We start from the raw sequence: 23109 nt of genomic DNA, 5'->3' as shown, positions 1-23109 counted from the left end.
ACGTCGCTTTGCGTCATTGCGTCACGTCGCGTCGCGTTGCGTCACTCTGCGTAACGTAACGTCACGCCGCCGCGCTGTGCCGCCCCCCCCCCTCACGCCCCGCCCCCGGACGCGCGGAGCGCAGCGAAAGTTGCCGAAGTGGCGCGGCGGGATGGACGCGCTGCGCTCTGCGGGACGCGCTTTGCTGCGCAGCCCCAGCGTCACCAAACCGCCCTGGGCCGGCGGCCGCCACCAGAGTGAGAGCCGCCCCGCGCCCTCCCTTCGCCTTCCTTCCCTTCCCCATCTTCGCTCCCGCACCGCAGCCCGCGGGGTTCGGGCCCGGTTCTGCTCCCGGCTCGTGGGGGGGTGGGGGGGAGAGGGATCGGCGCTTTGGGTCCGAGGCGCCGCCCGGGTCGGGCTGTTCTGCGGGCTGTGAGGATCGGCGCTGTAAGGAGCGCCCTATGGGAAGGCGCCTAGGCGAACTTCCTGGCTCTTCCCGTCCCTGCTCCTGTTTGTAGGGATTCCGGGCCGGCGGCTGCGCGAGGTGAGGCGGATCGCCCTCCCGAGCTGTGCCGTGCGGCCGCCCGCAGGGTCGGGCTGCAGAGCACCTGAGCTGCAGGGATCTGGATTCGCTCACCGCTGCTGCCCGCCGGCCGCGGGGTGCTGCATCACAGCTCGCGTGTGCGTTGTTTGCGGGGCGGCACCTGTCCGTCTTCGCACGCTGCCTGCGGTGCAGCCTGTTCGTGTGCATCCAGCCTGGCGGCTCCTGTCTGCAGCCCTGTGGTTCCCACGCTGCTCTCCTTGGTTCCTCCCCTGCCTGAGTTACCCCTGGCTGCAGGCGGTGCCAGGACAGGTCTGTCACACTCCACCAGCACCTGGTGAAATCCAAGTTGCAGCCGGCCAGCAAAATGCAGCGCCCACCCAGCAAGCTTTTCTTGTGTGTCTGGGACCCTAAGGTCCTCTTTCTTGCCTCATTAGAGCTCCCGGAGAACTGGACCGACACCCGAGAGACGCTGCTGGAAGGGGTGCTGTTCAACCTCAAGTACCTGGGCATGACGTTGGTGGAGCAGCCGAAGGGTGAGGAGCTCTCAGCAGCTGCTGTCAAAAGGATTGTTGCCACTGTGAGTATCTGCAGATGCAGAACTTTGCAGAATAGGCCCACGTCACCTTCTGTCACTTGGGGATGATTTTAAAAGCTGCAAATCTGGAGGCAAAGCGCTCTGTCTGCAGACTTGGGAGCGTCAGGGCTGCAAATTGCACCCACCGAGGTGAGCAGGGCCTCTCCGCAGCATCTGGCACAGCAGGTAGAAATGCAGGGCAGCACTGGGAAGCCTTTCAGGCCAGCTGTGGTCTGTGGGGGGTTGTGCTGCAGAAGCTGTTTGTGTGTCTGGGTTCTGGTGCTGCTTGATAATTTTGGCTGACCCTGGATGTGGAAGGAAGCTGTGACCTGGGAACATCAGGCTCTCTTCATGGAGGACAGAGGCAGTGTTGAGTGCTGCCAGCACGTGACCAAGCTCTGGGCCTGTGCCTGGTATGCATTTTTGAGTTTTCTTTCCCAGGATTTGGAGACCTAAGAGGGAAAAGAGAGCAGCACAGTTTGCTGCAATTCTCAGACAGTACAGCCACCCATCCTGCTTTAATCTCTGGTGCAAGAGGCACCGATTTGCAGCTGTCCTGTAATAGAGCCTCTCCAGTGCCCCTGCTCACTGGGCTGTGCAAGTAAAAATAATGCTTCTTTAATCCATTATAAAACTGAATGAGTCAGAGACACAATAGTGCTGCTAACTGCCATAAGACACAATAGAGTGATGAACTGTGCTGGGTAATGACGGATCCTTTCCTGATTTATGCTGAGCTGTAAGGGAGGGGAATGCTCACGTGAAATGGGAGATGCTGGCAGAGCCCTTGACATCCACTCTGAGAGTGAGAATGGAGCCTTTAAATAAATCCCCCGGGGCTCAGCCCATCCCTGGAGGCAGGACTCACCATCTGGCACCACTCTGGTGACCTCACGTTGGTTCTGGTCTTTGGGCAGCAATGAGTTGGATATTTTTTTGGAGAGAATCAGCAATAAGCTGTGTGTAGCCTAACTCCTGAAAGCAGAAGAGTAGTAAATAAAAGAAAGTGGCACTTGAGTCATTATTTTTTAAGCTAGCATCCTGTTCTTGGTGCAGAGGATGCCTTGCTGCTTGAACAGGATGTGGCAGTGCATCTCAGAGCTGGCTGCCTGCAATCCCACATCCTGCAGGGCTGCCCTGCTGTCAGCACAGCTCCCACAAGGGCTGGTACCCTCCTGATTCCCTGAGTTTGCACAGTTGCCCCCACGGCTCTGGAGTTGTCCCTAGAGGGAAAACTCCCACGGGTTCCACCAAGCACTCACAGCTTTGCATAGCTTGGCCAGAGCAGCTGTGGTTTTGTGCTAATGATGTCCTTGTGGAGGGGCTGGACTGGTTCCTCCCCACTGTATGGAGTAAACATCCTTGTCTCACTAAGCATTAATTGCTGCAGAAGGGAAGGAAGCATTTAAGTGCCTTATCATACCTGGCTGCAGTGCTACTGGCTGCTAGTAGTATCTCTTGTCTATTTAGAGTGACTGGTCGGTTGTGCTGGTAGAGCTTTGGATATCTCTGCTTAAAGCCTGTAATTTTCCCCTCCCTCTATTCCTTCCAAAGGCAAAAGCAAGTGGAAAGAAACTGCAGAAAGTTACGCTGAAAGTCTCGCCCAGAGGGATCGTGCTAAATGACAGTGGAACTAACGAGCTGATTGAGAACGTCTCCATATACAGGTGTGTTGTGGGACACCCTGCCCTCAGCCCTCCTCTCTGCTTGTGCCCAGAGCGAGGAGCCACTCTGTGCTGGCATCTGAGCTCTGACCTCCACTCAGGCCTGAGCTGACGTCTCTGTGGCCATCACATCCTAAAGCAAAGCAACGTGTTGCTGAATTTAAGACAAACAGATGTCTCCTGTGCTAAGTGTGTCCAGCAGTGGGGTAAGGAGAGATGTGATGATCCCAAATGTTTTGGGTGGCCGTGCTGCTGATTGTACTAAGCATCTCGTGGCCACGTGTGGCACTGTTGAAGAAGTGCTGAAGCAGGTAAGGGCAGGAGGTGGATATGAGGATGGTCAGAGCACTGCTGAACAGATGAGGATGCAAGCTCTGGGGCTGGCTGCTGCACGCCCTGCTTTTTGCCTCTAATGTTGACATCACTCTGACAAAGAGCAGGGCTTAGGCAGCTGCTGAGATCTAATGCCAGTGTGGGAGGGGAGGGCGAGACTGGATTATCCCATATTCAATCCTGGATTTTGTAAGTATATTTTCAAAGAGTACGTGGTTGGAGTCAGATGCAGGTTTGGAGGAGCAGAGCTAAGTTCAGATCTGTCCATTTCCATCACCTCTGTCCATTCTCCTTTCACTCTTCCCACTTTCCCACTCCACTTTCTGTCCTTCACATGCTTTGCCACTTTGCTAAATGTGACAAGGGGAGCTCGAGGCTGGGGCACTCTCTAGCAGGACTATTAACCTACTTGCTTATTAAGCATCAACTACAGTTACCTCCCTCAGAGATGAAACTGCTGCTAAAGAATGGAGCTGAGTGAAGCAGCCCTGAGCGTGATCGCACCAAAACCAGTATTGCTGCATGGTGTAAAACCTCATGTGAGCAGAGCTGTGGGCCTCAGATGTTCAGAAGCTGCCTTAAATTCTGCTCTTCACAGCCAGCAATAAAGCTGTTCCTCCCCATCAGTGCTTGTTAATGAGCATCCCTTTGATTTGGTTGGCTGAAGTTGATGTGGGGACTGATGCTGCTTCCCAGAGCTGCTGGCAGGAAGGAGTGAAAGCTGGGATCTGTGTACATGGGGGCCATTCCCTTACACTCCCCAGTACCCTTTCCAGGGAGATCCTCTACACCTCCACTGTCTTCTGTTTGGCAGTTTTACTTACCAGGGAGATGCTGGGTCTGAGCATCCCGGGTCGGGTGCTTGGGCAGGCAGCAGGACAAGGTGGCAGCAGCCAGAACTCAGCATGTGTCACTGGGTGTGCTGCTGCAAAAGGCCTCGTGGTTATAACTGGCTTACTCCAGAAATGAGTGTGAGTTCTGTTTTCCCTGAAAATTAATGTCTGTCATATAGAGAGCTGAACGCTGAGGTTTGCAGGAAAACAGCCAGCTGTCTGTGCAGGTGATCTTTCACAGCTTGTGTCCCAGTTATTAAAACAGTGGAGATGTTTCTTTGGGGACAAGTGGGAGGAAGGAGTAAACTTCCAAGTGCCTCTAATCCAGAGCACAGCTCAGCTCTATTTGACACAACGCAGGTTGTTGAGCAGAGATGTTCTCATGTATAGTGAGAAACTAATGCAGTGTAAAGAAATACAGAATGTGTCTTTTTAAGTCTCAGAATCTGCTGGGAACTTGAATGTTCCAGACCCTTCCCTGCAAAGCCTTTGGGGCAGTAAAAATATGAGCTGAAAAGGCAACGCTGGGTAATAGGAGAACTTTGGTGAAAGTGTTCTATTTATTTGTTGAGTTTTCTCTCTCCAGTATTACCTGCTAGATCTCCTGCATGCCCAGGGAAGAGGCTTTGCTTGTTGCTAGCACCTGCCTCCTTGCTCTAAATGTCCAGGGCTGCTCCAGCCAGTGCTTACTGCCTTCAGACAAAGTGCTTGGTCCCACAGCACCTGGTCCAGAAGGTCTCTGGGAGATGGCAGTGGCTGGTGACAAGGGACATGCTGCCCTGCAGAAGGGAGCTGAGCTCTTGGTCACAACAAGATCTCCCTGAACTGCTCAGCCTGTTGCTCTTTCAGAGCCTTGTTGAGTGTTCTGGAATAAGCCCTGCTGGGGGACTGGGAGGGATGCAGCTGTCCCAGGGATGTTCCCACAAGAGATGCTGAGCCTCCGTTGGTCAGGGCTCATCTGCAGTCAGGGCTCTTGGAGCATCCAATGCATCTGCTGCTATAGGTCTCAGAGCCTGAATGTCAGCCTTTCTGACAGCTCCTGCTTCAAGTTTCCTCCCCTGATTCAAGAAAGCACATGGGAGCTTCAAGAACAAGTCCTTTTCTCTCTTTGTAAGCTTGTTCTCCAAGGAAAAATTTCCAGAGTCTCTGAAGGCAGAGCATTTGTTAGGGGCAGTCCCAGACTGCTACACTGCAGAGTCTTTACTTGCCTTCTTGAACCTATCCTTTTCTGGCAAGGTGAAATGTTTTCTGTTCTCTCCTACCTCCCTGCAACATGCACAGTTTGTGCTGTGCTGTGGCTGGCTGCAGCGTGGCCAGCAGTCACACTGAGCATCTCTTGCAGTTAAACCAGTGGCATTAACTCCTCTGATGCCTCAAAGCTGAGTAATGCTCCTGTGCTCCCTCTGCCTTCCCTGCTTGGCCGTGCTGCTTGCAGACCTGGTGCAGGAGCAGGTTTGTGGAGGGGTTGGTTGATCTGTGCCCCAGACAAGACGTTTCGTTCTGTCTTTCAGGATATCCTACTGCACGGCAGACAAGATCCACGATAAAGTGTTTGCCTACATTGCCCAGAACCAGCTCAATGAGAACCTGGAGTGCCATGCCTTCCTTTGTACCAAACGGAAAATGGTCAGTTCAGAGGAAGAAATGGGGATGTGGCTTTAGGAGGAAGAAGCAGAGGGGCTGCCTCAGTGCTGCGATAACAGCTTTGCGCATAGTTGTAGTGAAAAAGGGTTCTTCCTCATCTGAAGACCATGGCAGGGCACCCGCCCGGTGCTGCCATGCCCTGATGCAGTGCTACCACCTGTTTGCAGGCAGTTAACAGCTGCCCAGGGACAAGCAGTTGGTTTCCAGAGGGACCCAGCACTGCCATGGGGCAGACACAGGGAGGATGGAGGCAGAATTCAGGGCTGGAGCCAGCTAGTCTCCCACAGAGAGGAAAAGCCCTTCTGGCCCCAGGATCTGGGGCTGGGGTGAGAGCAATTGACCTGAAATCCTCCTGCCTTGCTGCAGTCCCAGGTTCTGGGATTCTTTTCCCTGCTTAGCAGCTACTTCCCAGAGCTGCTGGAGTCTGGCTGTGCTGTGGAGAGGCAGGTGAGGAAGTCTCCAGGAAGGCTGGTAGCCTGGGGCTGTCTTGGTGATGGGAGGCATTTAGCCAGTGGCACTAAGCTTACCATGCTATTTTCTTTGGTGTTTGTTTGTTTGTTTTCCTCACTGTTTATCAAAACTCCCCATCCATTTCCTGGTAACATCTTTGCAGTCAGTTGTGTCCTTCCTGTAAGAATGCATTAGAATATGCAGTGCACTGCATGCCAGGAATCATAGAATGGTTGGGTTGGACGGGACCTCAAGGATCATCTAGTTCCTATCTCCCTGCAGTGCCAACTGCTAGATGAAGCACCAGATGGGGTTGCCCAGGAAATGAGGGTTTGAAGGAGATACCAGTGTCTGGTTCTTGCTTTGAACCCGCTTCTGGGATTTTTTTCCTGCTGATTCAATGCATCTTGAGGAGGGAAGGCTCTCAATTGGGCAGTGATCCAGCACTTTGCAAGCTAGCAGGGGAGAGAAGTGGGTCACTGGGCACTGTCTCCACATAGTGACAAGGGGAAAGCCCTCAGGGATCTCAAGTAGAGCAAGATCTGGGTCTGGCAATAAATGGCAGAGGAGGGACAGGTCGGACCCAGCAATCCTTCCTCTGCAGGGACCTGTTGGGCCTGAGCAAAGAGCCTAGATCTGCTTCCTTCCTAGCATGGAAGCAACATCCCAAGAGGCTGCAGGAGCTGTTCCTCTTGGTGCAATCCTGAGTAGCAATCCTTGGGACCTTGTGAGCATCTGTCTCTGGTAAGCCAGTGACACCACTCGTGCCCAGTTTGTTCCTTCTCTAAGGAGACAGTAATGGAAGCTACAAGTTGTATCTCCCATCTGTGGCATGTGCTCCTGTCCTTGTGTGGTGAAGATAAACCTTGCTCTGCAAATTGAAATTTAACTCTGCAGTTGTAAGGGAATTACCTTGGTGATACATCAGCTGAGTACATCTCCTTCCAAAATGAATTTCTCCTAGATCTTTTCAGGCGAAAACTAGAAATACTTTGTCTTCTTTGTCTATAAAATGCATGAATGTCATGCTGGTAAGGTGCTGTCCTGCTCCTCCTAGACCAGAAACTGTCCCTTCCCCAGGGCAGGGTCCCTGAACATATGCATTGCTAACAGTCAACAGCATATAATTAGTCTGTATTTTTAGTTCATGAGTAATTCTCAACAGTAGCTGGGTCTATTAAACTGGATTCAGATGTGACAGCTTAAATTGTAAACAGCTGTGAGGAGTTTCATACTTAATTACCATATTTACGTTTTTACCATAAAACATTTGCACTTTGATGAAAGATGTAAATAGCTCTGACATTCAGATGAGCTCTCCTGTCTTGCGAGGCGTAAGTGGCACAGATAGGTTTGCTGTGACTCCTCTCTTTCTCCCATCCTGGAGCACGTGGCTTTTGGGAGGAATTTGCTCAGTGCTCCCCCCAAACCACAGGGGGCTGGAGGTTACACTCCAGGATCTGGGTTTGTTTAGGTTGTACCTTCATAAACTCGTACAGCATTCCAGCCTTGCTGTGTTACTTGCTATCTCCTTGCACTTTAAGCTGCCAGTGAGATCTGCCTTCTCCTAATGAAACTGGCAATTATGTCACTATTTATATATCTCAAGCAAGTTGGGTTATTTAAGGTATGCTTGGTTGCTGTTTTTTTTTTCTTCTTAATGCTGCTCAAGTTCCCAGCTGGGGGAGGAATGAAGGGACTGAAGGTGAAGGTATCCTGCTGCAGCCCTGGCTGTGTGTGTGTCCAGCTCAAGGCTGTTCCAAAGCAAACCTGAATTGCTGCTTTAAGCCTGTATGGCCCCAGCTTAGCTTGGGGAAAGGGAAAGACCTCACAGGTCTCCTGCTTCTCAGACTGCTTCCTGTCCAGCAGCGTTTTGCCTTTTGCCTGCTGCTCTCAGAGCATTCTCATGCATGTGGTCTTGCACAGTGCTGAGGTGGGATGGGTGGACATCCTTCCCTGGCTCTGGCACGTTCTATGACAGCAGTGTGGTCCGGGCTGTTTGGGTGCTGAGTCCCTTGGCAGTGTTGGTTGCTCTGGTGGGTGATGCTCTGCAGTGGGTGTTGCACAGCCTGGCCCTGCAGCAGGGAGCCATGAGTACAAGCCTGCAGCCGTGCAGCGGTTGTGTTTGTTGAAAGTGTGTTCAGGTGTGGGATGCATGAAGAGCTGTGTGCCCTGTGGTTGGGAGGGGTGCTTCTCTCCCTCCTTGTCAGCTCGATGCCTCTGACAGCCATCTCCCTGCCTCCTCCATCTTCCTGTTGCAGCTAAAGATGTGTCTACGATGGGCCCCATGTCCTACATAGAGCAAGTTGCTGTTTCCATCAATATTTTGTCACCCCTCCACAGCCAGGCAGTGGGAAAGTGCACGGAGCAGAGGACTGGTTGGATCCATGTTAAGGTCAATCTGCAAAGCAAAACCCCATCTACTAACGTGCTGCTTAACCACTCTCATTTCAGGCCCAGGCAGTCACCCTCACTGTAGCTCAGGCATTCAAAATAGCATTTGAGTTCTGGCAAGCCTCCAAGGAAGGTGAGTTTTATTCCTTCTTTATTCCACATGAAAATTCAAGGAATGACTTTGAGTTTTTCTAGCTCCAAATTTCCAGGCTGCCGTTAAGGTTGGTCCAATCTTTGGAATGATTTAAGACATCATCCAGGTTTCTCTAGACAGCCTTGTAAATCAGACTGAATTTTGGCTGTGCTCCTTTCTTGCAAGTGGGGTTTGGAGAGCTGAGTGCTTCTCTGTGGTACCTCACAGCCCTACCGCTGTCGATATTTTTGCTTTTACCTTCCAGCAGATTATAAAACACACTCAGACCTGGGCTGCTTTGGGCAGAGGAGACCTGGTGGCCAGTCATAGCTCTCCTTGCAAAAGGCATGTGGGACAGTGCTCTGCAGGCAGTGATGGGGTCTCCTTCTTTTGCAGAGAAGGAGAAACGAGAAAGATCCATCTTGGAAGGAGAAGGGGTGAGCAGCCCAAACTCAGCTGCCTCTGCTTGCCCTGATGCATGTAAGTCACCAACAGCAAAGGTTTTCTTCAGCCTTGGGGATGGGAAGCAGCCTAATGTCTGTGGGGTTTTTCCCTGGTTGGGCATTTTCCTAGGAGGGCTTTGATCAGTAAGAAGCAAACACTTTGGTTGTAGCAGAGCTGTTGCCCTGGACTCAGTATCTGCCTGTCAGATCTTTATATCTTCCCTTTAAATACCTCTTACATCCCTTTATACGCAGCTGTTGTCACCCCAAATCTGTTTACTTCTGCCTGAGGCAAATTGGCTGTAATGTCTTTGCAAACTTTGCATGGATCCTCACATCCTAAGTTTAATTTGGGTTTTGTGTTGGACCTGAAGGACTCGCTCTTCTGTTGGCTGCGTGAAAATAAAATAAATGGTAAAAGCTCTCACAGTTCAGTGTCTGGCCATGGGTCCTCTGAAATGCTAGATGGATAGCCAGGGAGAAATGGGACAAAAGGCTAATCTCCCTTCTGTGCTGGCCGTGGAGATAAGAGGATTTGACACAGAGGAAAATAGCATTAAACTGGGCTTAATCCCAGACTGGCGCATCTCATTCTTTCATATGAAGGCCCAGGACTGGAGGAATCTGTCACAAATAGTGGAGATCAGAACAAATGAGGTCCAAGGCTGCAAGTGGTATAGAAATGGGCTCTCTTGTCTGCCTGGCCACATGCTGATGCTTTGCAGCTGGGGCATTTCTGCATCTGCCCATATCACCGGGTTATGGGGGATGATTGAAGGCTTCTCTGAGAGAACATAGCCTATGGTGTACCAGCAACCATCAGGCTATGAACTGCTCTTCACCCAATGCAGGATTTCCCCTTCGTCCTATGGAACACAGATGCCTCTTTGCAGGATGCTGAATTGAAGCTGTGGGCTGAGCTGAGGATGTCGCCCAGGTTCCCACCCTGTGGTTGCTGTTCCCAGCCCAGCCCTGGGCTATGAAGCTTTGGGGTGGGATGTCTCAGCTTTGCCAGAGTCTGATCCTTACCCGTTTTGAATGTAAGCACAGACCCAGGAGCCTTCCCTGATGGCTGATAGAGGGACAAGCTGGCTGACTCCTCTGCATCACTGCTCAGGGGTCTTGGGTGCCTGATAGGAGCATCTTGAATTATGTGGGTGGAAACCACAGCCTTAACCAGTATGAATGCTGCTCCTCCACACTAAAATTCAGGGCTGTGCTGAAAGGAATTCACTGCCTCCCCTGACTTCTCCCCTCAGGGGAAAGCAATTGCTGCAAAAAAGGCTTGGTTTTGTATTAATTTTTTTCTCTCCTGCCTCATTCCCTCTCTTCTCTGTTTGCAGCTGCAGCCACAGGGAACTTGCTGGATTTAGAAGATCCTGCCAAATTGCTCCTTACCAGCAGTGAAAACCCCACACATTTAGATAACAGCATGTTTGGGCCCAGCTCCTCTGTAAATAACAACGTGGTGTGGGTAAGTTTGCCCAGGGCACCACAGAATCTGCTGAGCTGGCAGGGAGCGATGCTACCTCAGTCCTTGTGTGCTCCAAGTCCTCTTTTGGTGCTCTCTCTTGGACAAGACCCTCTGGGAGCTCTTGGGCAGCTGAGCTGTTTATTAAGGATCTCAGACTTGCCCAAGCAAGCTGGGTTTTGGTGTCCTACTAGAAATGATCACTTAGTGTGTGAGTACTTACAGCCCTTTTTAGGATCAGTAAATAAATTAAAGCAATTGAAAGCCACTGTGAGAAAATGCTAGTCAGATAATTGAATATTGCTTACTCTTGCATAGTGCTTCTCAATGGTTTGTCACTTAAATGAGAGACTGCCTAACTATCCTATCCAGGAGAAAGATCCACTGTGTTGATGCTTTTATTTACTGTTCACTAAAACCAGGTTGTGTTAATGTTTGTTATTACTCTTAGTTCTCCCTTGTTCTTGTTTGTAACTCTGTCTTGCTTTGTGAACATGGATGGCTTCTCTAAAATGTCCAGAGCCATCTGGCCCAGCTGCTTCATGGACCAGTAATAGAAAAGTAAGAATCTAGGTGATGTATCTGGCTGTGCATCCATGGGGGAGTTTCTTGCACACCAAAATGCTACATCACCAACAGGGCAGGAGCTGATCTTGGAACCCCCACCATCCCCAATTTGTGACCTGAGCCCTGCCATGTTTTCTCTCTGGAAACACAGTTAATATTTGGGAGAGTTGAATGATAATGGCCTTTGCATGGCGCCTGTTTTTTGAGTCTGCCAGGTCTGAGCCTGAGGCTGTTCAGGTTAAACCTGAAGATCAGTTCCAAAGCCTGCAGGCTTATCAGCAGTCTCTGATCCTCCCTTCTGGTAGAGTTCACGTATTTTACTTATTACATCATCTGCCAATGCATCATACAATTTTGGTCATAGTCAAGCCTGTCCGTAGCAAAGCCCTCTCAGAGGGCTATCTTCCTGCACAGGAAACCTTTCTCCCCTCATCAATTCAAATGCTTTCCCTGGGAACCCTTCAAAGAGCAGATCAGAGTAAAAGGGATCACAGAGTTGCTTTCAAACAACACAGGTCCAGCCCTTTGCTGGCACACTGTTGCTTTCCAAATTCTTGATCCAGAAAAGCCCTAGGGAGTGCCCAAAACATCTTGCTGAGCTCTGTCCAGGTTCATCCTCCTGGCAAAAACCTACAGCATGTGCCAGTTGCACGGCAGGAGCTGAGAGCTGTGGCTCCCTTTGCTCAGTGCTAAGTTGCTGCCTATCAGCTTTGCCCAAAATGTTTTTCTGCATAAAGAGCAGACGGATGCTTTCAGCCAAAACAATATCTTCTGCTTTGCATTGAAAGCAGAGCGGGCTGGGGTTGGTGGAGGACTCAGCATGCAGATGCTTTGGAACCAGCTCTTAACTTGGAGCATGGTGGCAGTTTCCAAGGAAGGAGCTGGGGGGCACTGGCTTCTTTAGAGGGGTCTGGCTGACCCAGATGGGAATCTGTTTCATCTTACAGGCCAGATCCAGCATCTACAGGCAGTGAGGTAGAATTAGTCTGGTCTGGAGACAGTAGGAAAGGTCCAATCCCCTCCTCTGTCCCACAGCTGCAAGGGGAGTGCAGCATCCCCAGCCTGTCCTGAGACCTGCTCAGAGCAAGCCTGGGCCACCCAGAATTACATCTTTTATGCCATGGCTTGTGTGGAGAGTGAGATAAAGGCTGCTTAAGGAGGCAAATTGCTGATAGGAGTGTCGCTTTGGGTGCTCAGAGGTCCATATATATGTTTTTGTCTGCTGTGCTGAAGTGTGGAGCCAGATCTCTAAATACACTTTTGTGCATTCCCTTAGCAACTACTTCTCTCTCTTTTTATCTCTTTGAAAAAGGAAATGGATGATGATCTCGACGAGGCATTTTCAAGGTAATTCTAATAACACCCTTTACAAGTTCACTCCACTGGGGACTAGCCCAGGGGGACCTGTGTTTTTTAATAATGCTTCTAATCTAATCAGCTGTCATGATCTGACCTAGGCAGCAGCCCCATCAGTACCTCAGCTCTTAATTGAAAGATAGGCTTTGCAGCTGGCTGATAAGCCATACATTTTGACAACCTTTTAAGGATGGAGAGAGGCTGTGTATGATAGGAAATCTGATTCCCTGAGCAGCCAGCATGTCCACCCTTGTTTTTTCAGGGATGTTTAAAGCAGCTTGTTTCAAGCCTTTGTGATAGGTGTGGCAGTGCTGGTCCCAACTGCTGGTATGGGGATCTTTACTCTCCTCCCTCTGTGAGGTTTGGCCAAATCCTGGTACCTTGGTCTTATCTTTCCCAAACCAACAGCAAAATGCTGTAGGCAATGTGCTCCTTCCCTGACAAACTCCCTGACAGTTTGTTGCACTGGGTGCCTGTTGCAGCTTGATCACATCAAGGCAACTCTAATGCACCAGTTTTGAATTGATGTACCTGAGCACACTCAGAGATTATGGCTAGAATGTCATGTGGCTTAGTTCACTTTCTAGTCCAAATTAAGATCTGCCCTTGAGGTGCACACTGAGCAATCCAGCAATGTTTTCTTTCAGGTGAGTTATCCTGTATCCATGCCCTCATGCAAGCAGGCTTGTAGAGGGTGACAGGCACATGGCCAAGTGAAAAAACGACTTGCTTAGCCCTAAGGGAATGGAGCTTTCTGTCATGTTCAAGTTTTGGGAATGATTTACAACTTCCATTTCCATGGCAACCCCATCCCAAGACCTGTAAAGGGACTGCTTGATGTTGATGTAATGTCATCAATTTTTCTCAGCTCAGTTCCTTGCTCTGCTTAACTAAAGTGTTGGTTGCAGTCTTTTGTTTTGCATTGCTGGGCGTGGAGCTGTCACATTACCCTTGGCCTTTGGGTAAGGCAGTATTTGAACTGAGTCACTGAGGCTGCTCTTTGGTCAACGGAGATAAGATCCCAGTTAATGATGCAGCCTCCAGGAAGAGCTCAGAAAAGGAAGAAGGCTCTGTTGTGTCACACTGTGAATGTATGGGATGTTCAGACTGCAAATTCCCTGGATTTTGGGTAATGTTAGGATAAACAAGCAGAAAAACTGCAACAACAAACCTGAGAGAGCTGCAAATGATGTCATCTCTCCCCTTGTTGAATTACTTCTTTCAGTTGGAGGACTTTGAAGTTTGGCTTTGGCATTATGGTTGCATCAAGCGTCTGAGCTGTGACCTGCATGCGTTTGTGTTCTTACTTTTTCTTTTTCTCCCCTCCTAGACTGGCTCAGTCAAGAACAAACCCTTACGTTCTCGACACAGGACTGACGGCTCAAGACATCCAGAGTGCAGAAATGCTCTCATCTGTAGATTGGAATAAAATAGATTCAAGTACAGGCGAGAAAGATGACCTGTTCATGTTTTGAAGTCAAATTCATCTAACAGCTGACAATGGAGTAACCACTAAAAGTCTGTGGACTGACTAAATCGTGCTTTTCCAGGTGCTGTATACAAGGGATTCTTCTGAGGGGTCTTCACCAAGTCAGATGAAGTTACAGCACAGCTTAGACCAAAGTTTTAGAAATCTAACGTGGATTGTTTTTTTACCTTGCTTTTATCTAAACCATGAGATGCTCCTAAAGATATTTATTCCTAGCTGTTACAGTTTACATATATTACTGAAAGGTGTGTAGAGCATCTGCAGTATCAGGTGGCAATATGCCATCAGTAGTGCCTGTTCCTCCCTGACAAATACTATGCAACACCAAAGTTCCTGTGTATACACATTTCTAGACAAAGGTCCGCAGATGGAAATGCAGTTGAAAGCACAACTGTTAGTAAACCACTGATTGTTGAACAACACCACACCTGCCCAGGCTGAGGGGAGGAGAGTTGCAGCAGCTGCTAGCAGTGCTGAAAGAGGTAGCAGAGATCTTGCTTTTGTTATGAATGTGATCCTCTCAGTTGTCAATCACCCAGACATGTTCTGGCTTTTTCTTTGCCAGCTTTTTAGGTGAATTGATGCTTCTTATCCAAAGACTGTTTAAGTTTTGCACTTTAAGACTTGAGCTGAAAGTAATGGTCCAAAATAGCAAAGTAGGCAGTGCCTGTAACTTCTCTTCAGAAGCCCTTTACCTCCCCACCCCCCAAAAAGAAACCAACAGTGCTGCAGCTGTTTCAAAACTGATTGCCCACACGTATTGTTTCTGTTATGACTTGAAATACTAAGGCTCAGTTGCACGGTTGGTTTAAAAGCAAAAAACAGCAGGCAGTAATAATCTGTTTTCTGAAAGTGCGTTGGAAGTTGCAGGTTGTGTAGCACAATAGATCTGTGTTCTTAGCTCTGCTAAGTGGATTGGGCTGTGCATGCCTTTTTACAGTTTCAGGAACATTTGGCAGTTGCCTGCTCATAGACTCATAGGGAATTGGATTAGGCAAGACCAATACCTGTATGTTTAATGAGCAGAAGGTGCCCCTGTCAGTGCTGCTCCGGTCCTTTTCCCCTGACAGCTGCATCTCCCATGAGGCTGGGAAGCTGTCTTCATCTGCTCCTGGCATTCAAACAAAGTAATGGAGGTATAAAGCTTATGCCCATTAAAAGATTAAGTTTAATGATCCTAAATAGTCGTACTGACAGTTTGCAGTGTTTGTGGCCTTCTGTGAAGTATATTTAGCTGTTTTATAGATTTGTAACTCAGAACTTTGTTTTGAAACACTAATTCATTCCCCAGACAGCTCTTTGTAACTCCTAAGGCTGCTTGCAAACAAACAAACAAAAATCTTGGTCAGCTCTAAGAATTTCTTAGGAAACAGCTAAGTGACACTAACTTAGGTTTGATTATTTGCCACTTACCATGATAAGGTGTTGATGACTTGTGAAGCCAACTCATCCCGTCTGTTCATGATTTTGCAGGATAAACAGGGAACACGTTCTGTGTTCAGAGCAGTCCTCAAATACTGCGCCCCTGACTTGATGCCATGTGCAGCATCAGTCTCTTGTGCTTCAAGTTTGCAGAGGGGCCTGGGCCCATTGCAGGAGCAGTGCTAAAAGAACAGAAGTGGGGGTAGGAAACACCTTGTGCTGAGTTCTGGGAGCACTCATCTCCCTAAGAAAGGAATCGTATTGCAGGAATGGACTGTGAGGCTTTCTCTGTACAATGATGTTCTTTTCTTTTCTAGAGGTTTGAGGAGCATATGCTGATATACACAATGCTATATATGTATGTAGATATTTTTTAAGGAAAAAAAAAAGAATGTATGGAGAAAAATAAAAGTTCTACTTTTTTTTTTTTTTTTTTTTTTTTTTTTTTTTTTTTTGGAGTGTTTGTGCTGGTTTGACTTTTTAACCACAGCTTTTTTAATGTGTAGAAAACTTTGTATTCCTGTCTGGTTGGGTTTTCTTTCTCGCTGGGTGCACAGCAGTAAGCAACTGGAAACAAGTGGACAGGAGGAGGTTGTTTGCAGGGCCATCTGTGCAGAGAAACGATGTCAGTGGTTCCACATAAAGCAGCATGTTTTGCTGCTGGATGTGGCTGCTCTTCCCCTTTGAAATGAGCTCTGGGTGATCCTGTCCACTCAGGGCTCTCAGCCACTCTGCAAGCTGCACATCTCCCACTCTGTGCTTCTGGGGGTTGTTTCTCTTTCCAGCCATTGCTGTCAGGAGTTTCATCCCCAGCAAAAACTCCACTCTCAAGCAGTGTGAAAGGAAAGCATCCCAAGATGAAGTTTTGTCGCTGCCTGCAAGCACAGAAATGCCCTCTCCCTGCAAATCACAGGGGCAGCTTCTGGCGTGGCTGTTAATAATCCTATTGCTGGTCATGCCACTCCAGGCCCTTTTTGTTTTTTTTGCAGGAGCCATTTGACTTGCACCATTGTCTTTCCATATTCCTAACAGCCTCACCAGCCCCCCAACTTGCTTCTTCTCAGGTCTTGCCTCAAACAAAACCCTCTTTCTGTTTAACAGCGTGAATTTTAATGTGACATTTCAGCAGCAGGCCTGTCACTCGGCTGCTGCCTGCATTGCATGCTCATAGTGTGAGCCCCAATCAGAGCAGTGCACGAAAAGAAGTGTAAAAGCATTAAACCTCAGATGTGGCAAATTTATCACTTCTGTGTACTGTCACAGCACCAGCATAAAACTTGACAGTAAAAAATAAAACAATTTTGTCGCTGGCGTTTTTTATTACTTTTAGTATGCTGCTTTTTTTTGGTTGTTGTTAGTGGAAATTTAAATTATAATGGTATGCTTCACTTAAAAATATAAAAAAGTATCCATAGCAACAGGAACATCTAAATTATTGTAGGCTGATCACTTCTCTACTTGAGTCACATCACATGCCTTTCAAAGACAGTCCCAGAGGTGCAGGGTTTTAATTGATTTTCTTTTTTTTGTGGATTATTTGTTCAAATAAACAACTGTATGCACTGCACTTTCCCCATCGATATTCTCCTTACAGAAAGATCTAAACCTAATAATTGCCAGCATGCTTCATTACACAGAGAGTTGGGAATTCAGGCTTGCTCTTACAATCCTCGCTTCGTGTGAGCTTTCTTTCAGCTGAGTTGGAGCCTTCTGGTTAAATCATGTAAAGCTGGAGAATTTCCATCAAGTTCAGCTGATGTTAATTCTGCCTGAAAGTGTTCAGGGAAAGTACAAGGGGAGGGGAAGGGCTCCTTAGTTTGCTCTGCTAGCAATCTGCCTGTTAGATTGCAACTGGAGTCGACCTCATCTGTGTTCTCTTCTTGTAGAATTCTGATTTGCTGTCCCTGCAAAGTCACTCCACCAGAGCTGAGGTTTGAAAGCCCATTGGTGTGAAACTGCGCCCAGTCATTTTCTGGACACTGTCCCTTCATCTGAGTCTCCTCGATCACTTCTGACCCGAAGCAGCTCTAGCTTTCCAAAGATCCCTACGTCTTATTTGGGAGAAAAGCCCCACCAGTACACACTGATGGCCTTCCTCTAAGCTCATGTGTTGTTATCATTTAAGTTGTGGTAGTAAACTGTGTTTACATGCTTAGAAATCTCAGGCAAAGAATCAAGACTTAATAAGTGTTCACGTGCACAACAAGACGATCTTAACCCACAGCTTTGTACGTGCTGACATTTCTCGTGTTCAGCAATTTGCTTTTTATGTCTTTCATTTCCCATTGTTGTGCAGCATGTTGCTGGGTCATAATTTCCTGCATCTTTCCCCAGGGGAGGCTGCAAATTCAAGGATGATATATTTGCAGAGCAGAACATGCAAATTACTGTTGAATTAGGCAATCTTTCGACACATGGAATGTTACTTATCATTTAGCCTCTGCAGAACAGCTGATATGCCAACGAGTGGATCACCAAAGGAAACAAGAGAATGTGTTGGGGTTCTTTTTCTGTTTTGATTTACCTGTAAGGAAGTGTCATGTAAGCATGAAAAGGAGCAGGCTCGCAGGAGACAGCTTTCAGGTTCTGAAGATGGTTATCATCAAGGTGATGCCAAGCAAATGCTGTTACAGGAACTTGGTGTAGTGTCTGTCAGTGACTTCCAGATCAAATTGGCTTTGTATGCAAGTTTCAAAAAGAAAGAAAAGGCGAGGTGGGCGGTTAAAGGAGGCAGAATGATGCAAAAAATATGTCAGACCTGCAGATCTGGCTCATATTTTAAAATCACATTCTTTCCTTTACATCTGCTATGAAATCACAGGACTCTTCAATGGTCTTAAACAGAAAGCTGTAATTTTGTGATTGATGCATGAGCCAGAAGATAATCCACTTCACTCTCACGTAGATTTATTACAGCAGGAGTCAGAAACATTCATTTCATGTTGAGGATACAAAGTCATACCGAAATTCTGAGCCCTGACCTTTGCCAGCAGACCGCAAGTTGAGCCATCAGTTCTCTGGTCTCAGCTCTCAGCTGTGCGGCGTTGGGTGGAGGATCCAGCAGGAGGTTTTCCCTAATCTGTAGGTGGAGCTTATTGACTCACAGTTTCTCTGAGCTCATATTCTCAGTGCTCAGAGTAATTAAATGAATCCCAGAGGCTGTGTCCTCAGTTACCTGGGAGCACCTTTGCTGGTAAGGCGGGTGTTAACCAGCAAGCCATGACTGTTTGTGGCCACAAGCAGCACTGAGGGGGCAAAGCCTTTCCTTTTGAGGGTGCTGTGCAGGTGGGCCTTGCTTTGTGTTGATTGTATCACTGTGATCCAGTTAGTAGCTGGCATTGTATAAATTGAGACTGAGTTATGGGGGAATTGTCAGAATTGAGTTGCTTGCTCTGCTGTGGCCTCACATTTATGTACTGTGCTGACCTGACACCTGTGGGATGTGATGGGAGAATGGGGGAAGATTCTAGTGAAGCTATTGAAGGACTTCAAGTAGGTCCTAAATAGGGTAAGCACACAAGTTGCTTTACAATTACAATGGGAGAATCTTAGCTAGTGCAGCTCGTTGTATTTCACAGGTGTTTCCCTCTGCCCTGGATACCAAGTGCCTTCCTAGTTCTGCTTTTTATGCTCTGAAAATGAGGGCACAGTCCCTCAGGACCAGGAGTAATGAAGAGGCAGCAGAGGCTGGAGCAGAACTGTTCAGTTACAGGCGTTCTCTTGTCTCATTACCCAGATTGCATGAGGAGGTGCATTCCTGCTGAGCTCAGAATTGCATCTTTTTCCTTCCTACCTGACATAGCAGTCACAGAGATAGCTGCAAACAAGCTTAAAACTACAGCAGCCTCAGAGCAAAGTTCAGGATACAGAACGTCAGCCTAACTAAAAACCAATGAGGAGCTCTGGGTGCTTCTGCCCAACATCTGTAACGTGTGACAGTGAGTCTGAGCAGGTCCTGCTTAGAAATAATGAATTTCCTTCCTTACTTTCAGCCTGCCAGCCTGCTCCTCAGCAGCATGAGATGATCAACAGGTGACAACACAGTCATTTAAGGGGGAGGTAGAGGAAGGCAGCTCCAAAGCACCGTGCATTTGAAGTACCCTACTCCATCTTTGTCAGCTGTTTTATGTGTGGGTTTTCTTGTACCGTGCACAGGTTGGTACTCCATGCTGTTGTAGGAGGGAAGCAGTGCTGTTGGCTGGGTCTGGGTGTCTATCTGTACTGCTCTGGTGGCATTGCCACGGTCTAACGTTACAATTTAGCCTTTCTGGTGCCTTTTAGAATAGCTCCTACCAAACCAATCCCAGCAATGCATCGTTACATAACATAACCTAACAGTGCTGTTGTGCTTTGTGCCTTAAGGTAAAAGCAGACTCTGCTGGCACTCTACTACATGTATTGTGCACCTGCAATCCCATTCACATAGCAGGTAACAAAGTTTCTAATTATCCAGGCTTCTGGGGAGCCTCGTGTCCTCACTGCTTGCCTTTTAAAACCTCGGAATAATCAATAGCAGATGGATCTCTTCTGTTCTGAGTGATTACAGGCCATCAGGGATTGCTGTGCTCATTCTCATCACGTGCAGATGAGCCCCACTTCAGGAAAGTTTCGGCTGTTGTATGCATAACACACCTGCCAGTCTGTACAGCTTCTCCCTTTTCTGATCACAGCTGGATAAAGGGATGAGAGCTGCAACAGCTTACATGTAGCTTAAACTGACACCAGCCTCGCTGTATGCAGGTCAGGACAAGTGGTTTGAGGTTAGGTTGTGTTGTTGTTTGTTTTGTTTGCTTCCCTCTGTTTTATTTTTTGCAAAACTAACCATGTTAACTCAAGCTACCCACCAGCAATACAGAGCCTCTCTTCAACCTGCCCATTCTGACCTGTCATTGCTGTGATACTAAAAATCACAGAGTTAAATGGCTCTTCTGAGTTGAAGGCTTTCTGCCTATGGATGAGTGCTGTTCCAGCCCAGTCCAGGCATCCCAACCTCTCCTGTAGCCAGAGGCCATTTCCTACAGTAAAAGAGGGAGAGAAATGAAGCCTACTTTAACAGACAGGCAGGAGGCTTGAGCATAATTATTTTGCCAAACTTTTGCCTTCAGTGTTACCCATTGCTTTGTGCTCTTCCTCCTTGCAGAGAAGAAGATATTCTCTCTTTTCTTACGGCCATAAGAAGTGATTTTCTCAAAATTATTTCTTCCAGCCCTGCTAAAAACCAGAACCAAAACAGCAGGACCCCTATCTCTGCAATAATTACACTCCACTCTCCTAGCTCCTTCAGCACCCAGTCTTATGACTATTTTGCTGTGTCTGGAACTCTTCTTGTACATGCAGGCTGAGCTTTTTGCCTTATTACAAATTTTTTAAAGTAATTAAACGTTTGCCTCAAAGACAATGCTTTGTTTTTAAGAGCAATGATATTATAATTTAACCTCATTCAGAAAAGCTTTAATGTGTAAGCATGTACCTTCAAGACAACATCATGCTAAACGCAAAGGAAAAAAATCTTAATCTAGCATAATCATAATACAAGCCTTGAACTTTTCTATTACTCCTGTGTAAGAAGAGGAGCTCAGCACACCCCCTGGGTTTGTTCAGAACTGTTTTATTATCCCTTTGATTTGTTCTCAGCTGTGTGTTTTCTTATCCTCCTTGATGCTGCCAGATCCTCTTAGCAAGCAGTGCCACCTGACCTTTACGGTCCTGGGGCCATCACTAAGAAGATGAAGGGACCACCACAATAGCAGGGATGTTGTTGTTCTGTTTGTTTTGATGAGGCTGAGGCAAATCACAGTCTTGTGGCCTCTCCTCCAGGGAAGAGATCTGGAGGTAAATGCTTCTTTTTTTTTTTCCTCTTCAGTGTGAAGCTGAAGCTGGGTGTTAAGACATCAGAGAAGGAATGATGGAAGCTCATGGAGCAATGGTCCCTAGAGGAGTGCTGATAAATGGGTCCCTGATAAAGGCGAGAGGCTATAAAAGCCTTCTCATCTGAACCAGTCCTGAAAATAACAGAGCTGGCAGGTGGCTTTCAGGTTTCCTCCCATTCTTCTGAACTGCATTATGAAGGCGTACAATGAAGCAAAACCAAAATATCCTTTGCAAAGAGCTCCTGTGCTCTTCAAGCAGCCTTTGGAGTGTCTGCTGCACTCAGCATGGCTCCCATGCAACCTGTCCAACAGAGCAGCTACATGTACCCCCTCTCCCTGGTACAGCTATGGGGCAGGGAAGCAAGAGCACTCAGCACTCCTCAAGCAGCTGCTCCAGACAAAACAGCATGCAGAGAAAGTGGCCTGCATGCACTCCTTGCTCAGGCTGAACTGGTCCTGCCTGTAAACCACAGGAGATGGCGCAAATTCAAAACCAAATCATCAAGGTGCAGTTTTGCCTCTGAGGGGGGGATGAGTCCATGGCTCACAGGGCAGCCACCAGAGATCCAAAAGCACTAGAGCTATTTCTTATTTTTATTTTGACTGGATGAAGACCTGTGGTAGTCGTGTGGGTGTAAGGAGGTTGGTAAAGCAGTGTGGTTGCAGGCCTTGGGTCAACAGCCTCCTTGCAATCCTCCTCCTAGAGCCGCTCTGCCTGCCTGCTTCATAGCACCGTCAGCACTTTGAATAAGAAGATGTCAGCAGAACCAATTATTGGTTGAACAGTTTAAAACGTGGGCCCCTGCTAGACCCAGAAATCAAAGCACTTCTTTTTCTCCTGTGGTTTTAGTTATTCATGAGGAAGGAACGTGCTCCTGTTTCCCTGAACACAGGAAGATGCAAACAGCAGATGATTTTCTTTCCTCACAGCTCCTCTGCAGCCTACAAACTGTTCTCTTTTAGCTTTTCTAAGTTTAGTCACATCAGTACTTCCGTGGCTGTGGTTTAGCCTTTCCTGGGAGCTGCTCTTACAGTCATAGCACAGAATGGTTGGGCTGGAAGGGACCTGAGATCCATCCAACCTGACCTTGAACACCTCCAGGGGTGAGACACCCACGTTTCTCTGAGCAGCAAAGAATAGCCAAGAATTTCCTCCTAACATCCAACCTCAGCTTTCCTTCTTTTAGTTTAGAACCTTTCCCCTTCATCCTATTGCTCTTCCCCCTTCACCTCCCAGCACTGCTCCTCAGCAGCCTCAGAGGGCTTTGGGTTTGGATGGGAGCCCTTTTTTCACTCACTGTTCATCCCGTGACAGATGTGCACTTTTTATAAGCATGTGTGAGCAGAAACATTTCAGCCTGCTGCCCTCAGTGATAGCTAACAAGGTGACCATCAGACTTTGCTGAATTGCTGTTTGTGCAGCGTGCTGAGGGTGAGCATAGAGCACAGTGAGGATTTAAGGATTTGGGGCTCAGGTGTGTTCCACGGTAGGAGTTGATCTGGGGCTTATGGAAACGAAAAAAAGCAATTGCGTCTATAGAAAGGTGGCTGTCAGCCCATAGACAAGGCTCCTTGAAGGGCTGCCTCGACCAGGACAGGCTGTAATGGTCGTGCAGCCCCTCAGGCATCGCGCCCGCTTCCCCACACGTGTTCCCCCAGCCTAAGGTACCTCAGAGCCTCCCGCCACTCGCAGCCGACACACGGCCAGCAAGAGGCTCGCTGGGACAACCGCACACCGCCACCTCTTCGAGCCCAGCAACTGTGGTAAACAAGTGGGCGGGCCTCCCGGCTTTCCTGACGTTCAGAAGAACCAATGTGCGAGGCTGAGTTCCACCCGTTAACCAATAGCAAGCGAGGGCGGGGGGAGGCGATGGGCGGGGCTAACGTCACGGCGGGCAGGATCCGGGCTGCTGATTGGCCGCCTCCCGAATGGCCGTTGGGCT

The 23109-nt window shown here is 48.2% G+C and overlaps 1 protein-coding gene across 2 annotated transcripts; it reads left to right on the top strand.

Annotated features, from left to right (window-relative positions):
- The first annotated feature begins 93 nt into the window (after positions 1-93).
- Positions 94-23015, top strand: LDLRAP1 (low density lipoprotein receptor adaptor protein 1). 2 transcript variants are annotated; one of them, XM_048925546.1, is made up of 11 exons: positions 94-236; positions 958-1100; positions 2652-2764; positions 5439-5553; positions 8476-8548; positions 8945-9028; positions 10335-10465; positions 12342-12376; positions 13716-18581; positions 19289-19451; positions 21160-23014. In XM_048925546.1, exons 1-9 carry the CDS (start codon positions 152-154, stop codon positions 13858-13860), a joined length of 924 nt encoding a protein of 307 aa, XP_048781503.1. In that variant the 5' UTR covers positions 94-151; the 3' UTR covers positions 13861-18581; positions 19289-19451; positions 21160-23014. The 2 variants fall into 2 exon arrangements, with proteins under 2 accessions (XP_048781503.1, XP_048781504.1); XM_048925547.1 differs by lacking the exon at positions 12342-12376 and having other exon boundaries at positions 21160-23015.
- Positions 23016-23109: the final 94 nt, after the last annotated feature.

The sequence above is a fragment of the Lagopus muta genome, chromosome 23, assembly GCF_023343835.1.
Source record: "Lagopus muta isolate bLagMut1 chromosome 23, bLagMut1 primary, whole genome shotgun sequence".
In the NCBI taxonomy this organism is placed as follows: domain Eukaryota; kingdom Metazoa; phylum Chordata; class Aves; order Galliformes; family Phasianidae; genus Lagopus; species Lagopus muta.
Note: the sequence above shows the minus strand (reverse complement) of the source record. Positions and strands in the feature narration are given on the sequence as shown.

Coding starts and splice junctions, on each gene's coding strand:
- LDLRAP1 (XM_048925546.1), top strand. CDS start 152: ATGGACGCGCTGCGCTCTGCGGGACGCGCTTTGCTGCGCAGCCCCAGC. Junction 1,101..2,651: donor TCAAAAGGATTGTTGCCACT/GTGAGTATCTGC, acceptor TTCCTTCCAAAG/GCAAAAGCAAGTGGAAAGAA. Junction 8,549..8,944: donor CTGGCAAGCCTCCAAGGAAG/GTGAGTTTTATT, acceptor CTTCTTTTGCAG/AGAAGGAGAAACGAGAAAGA.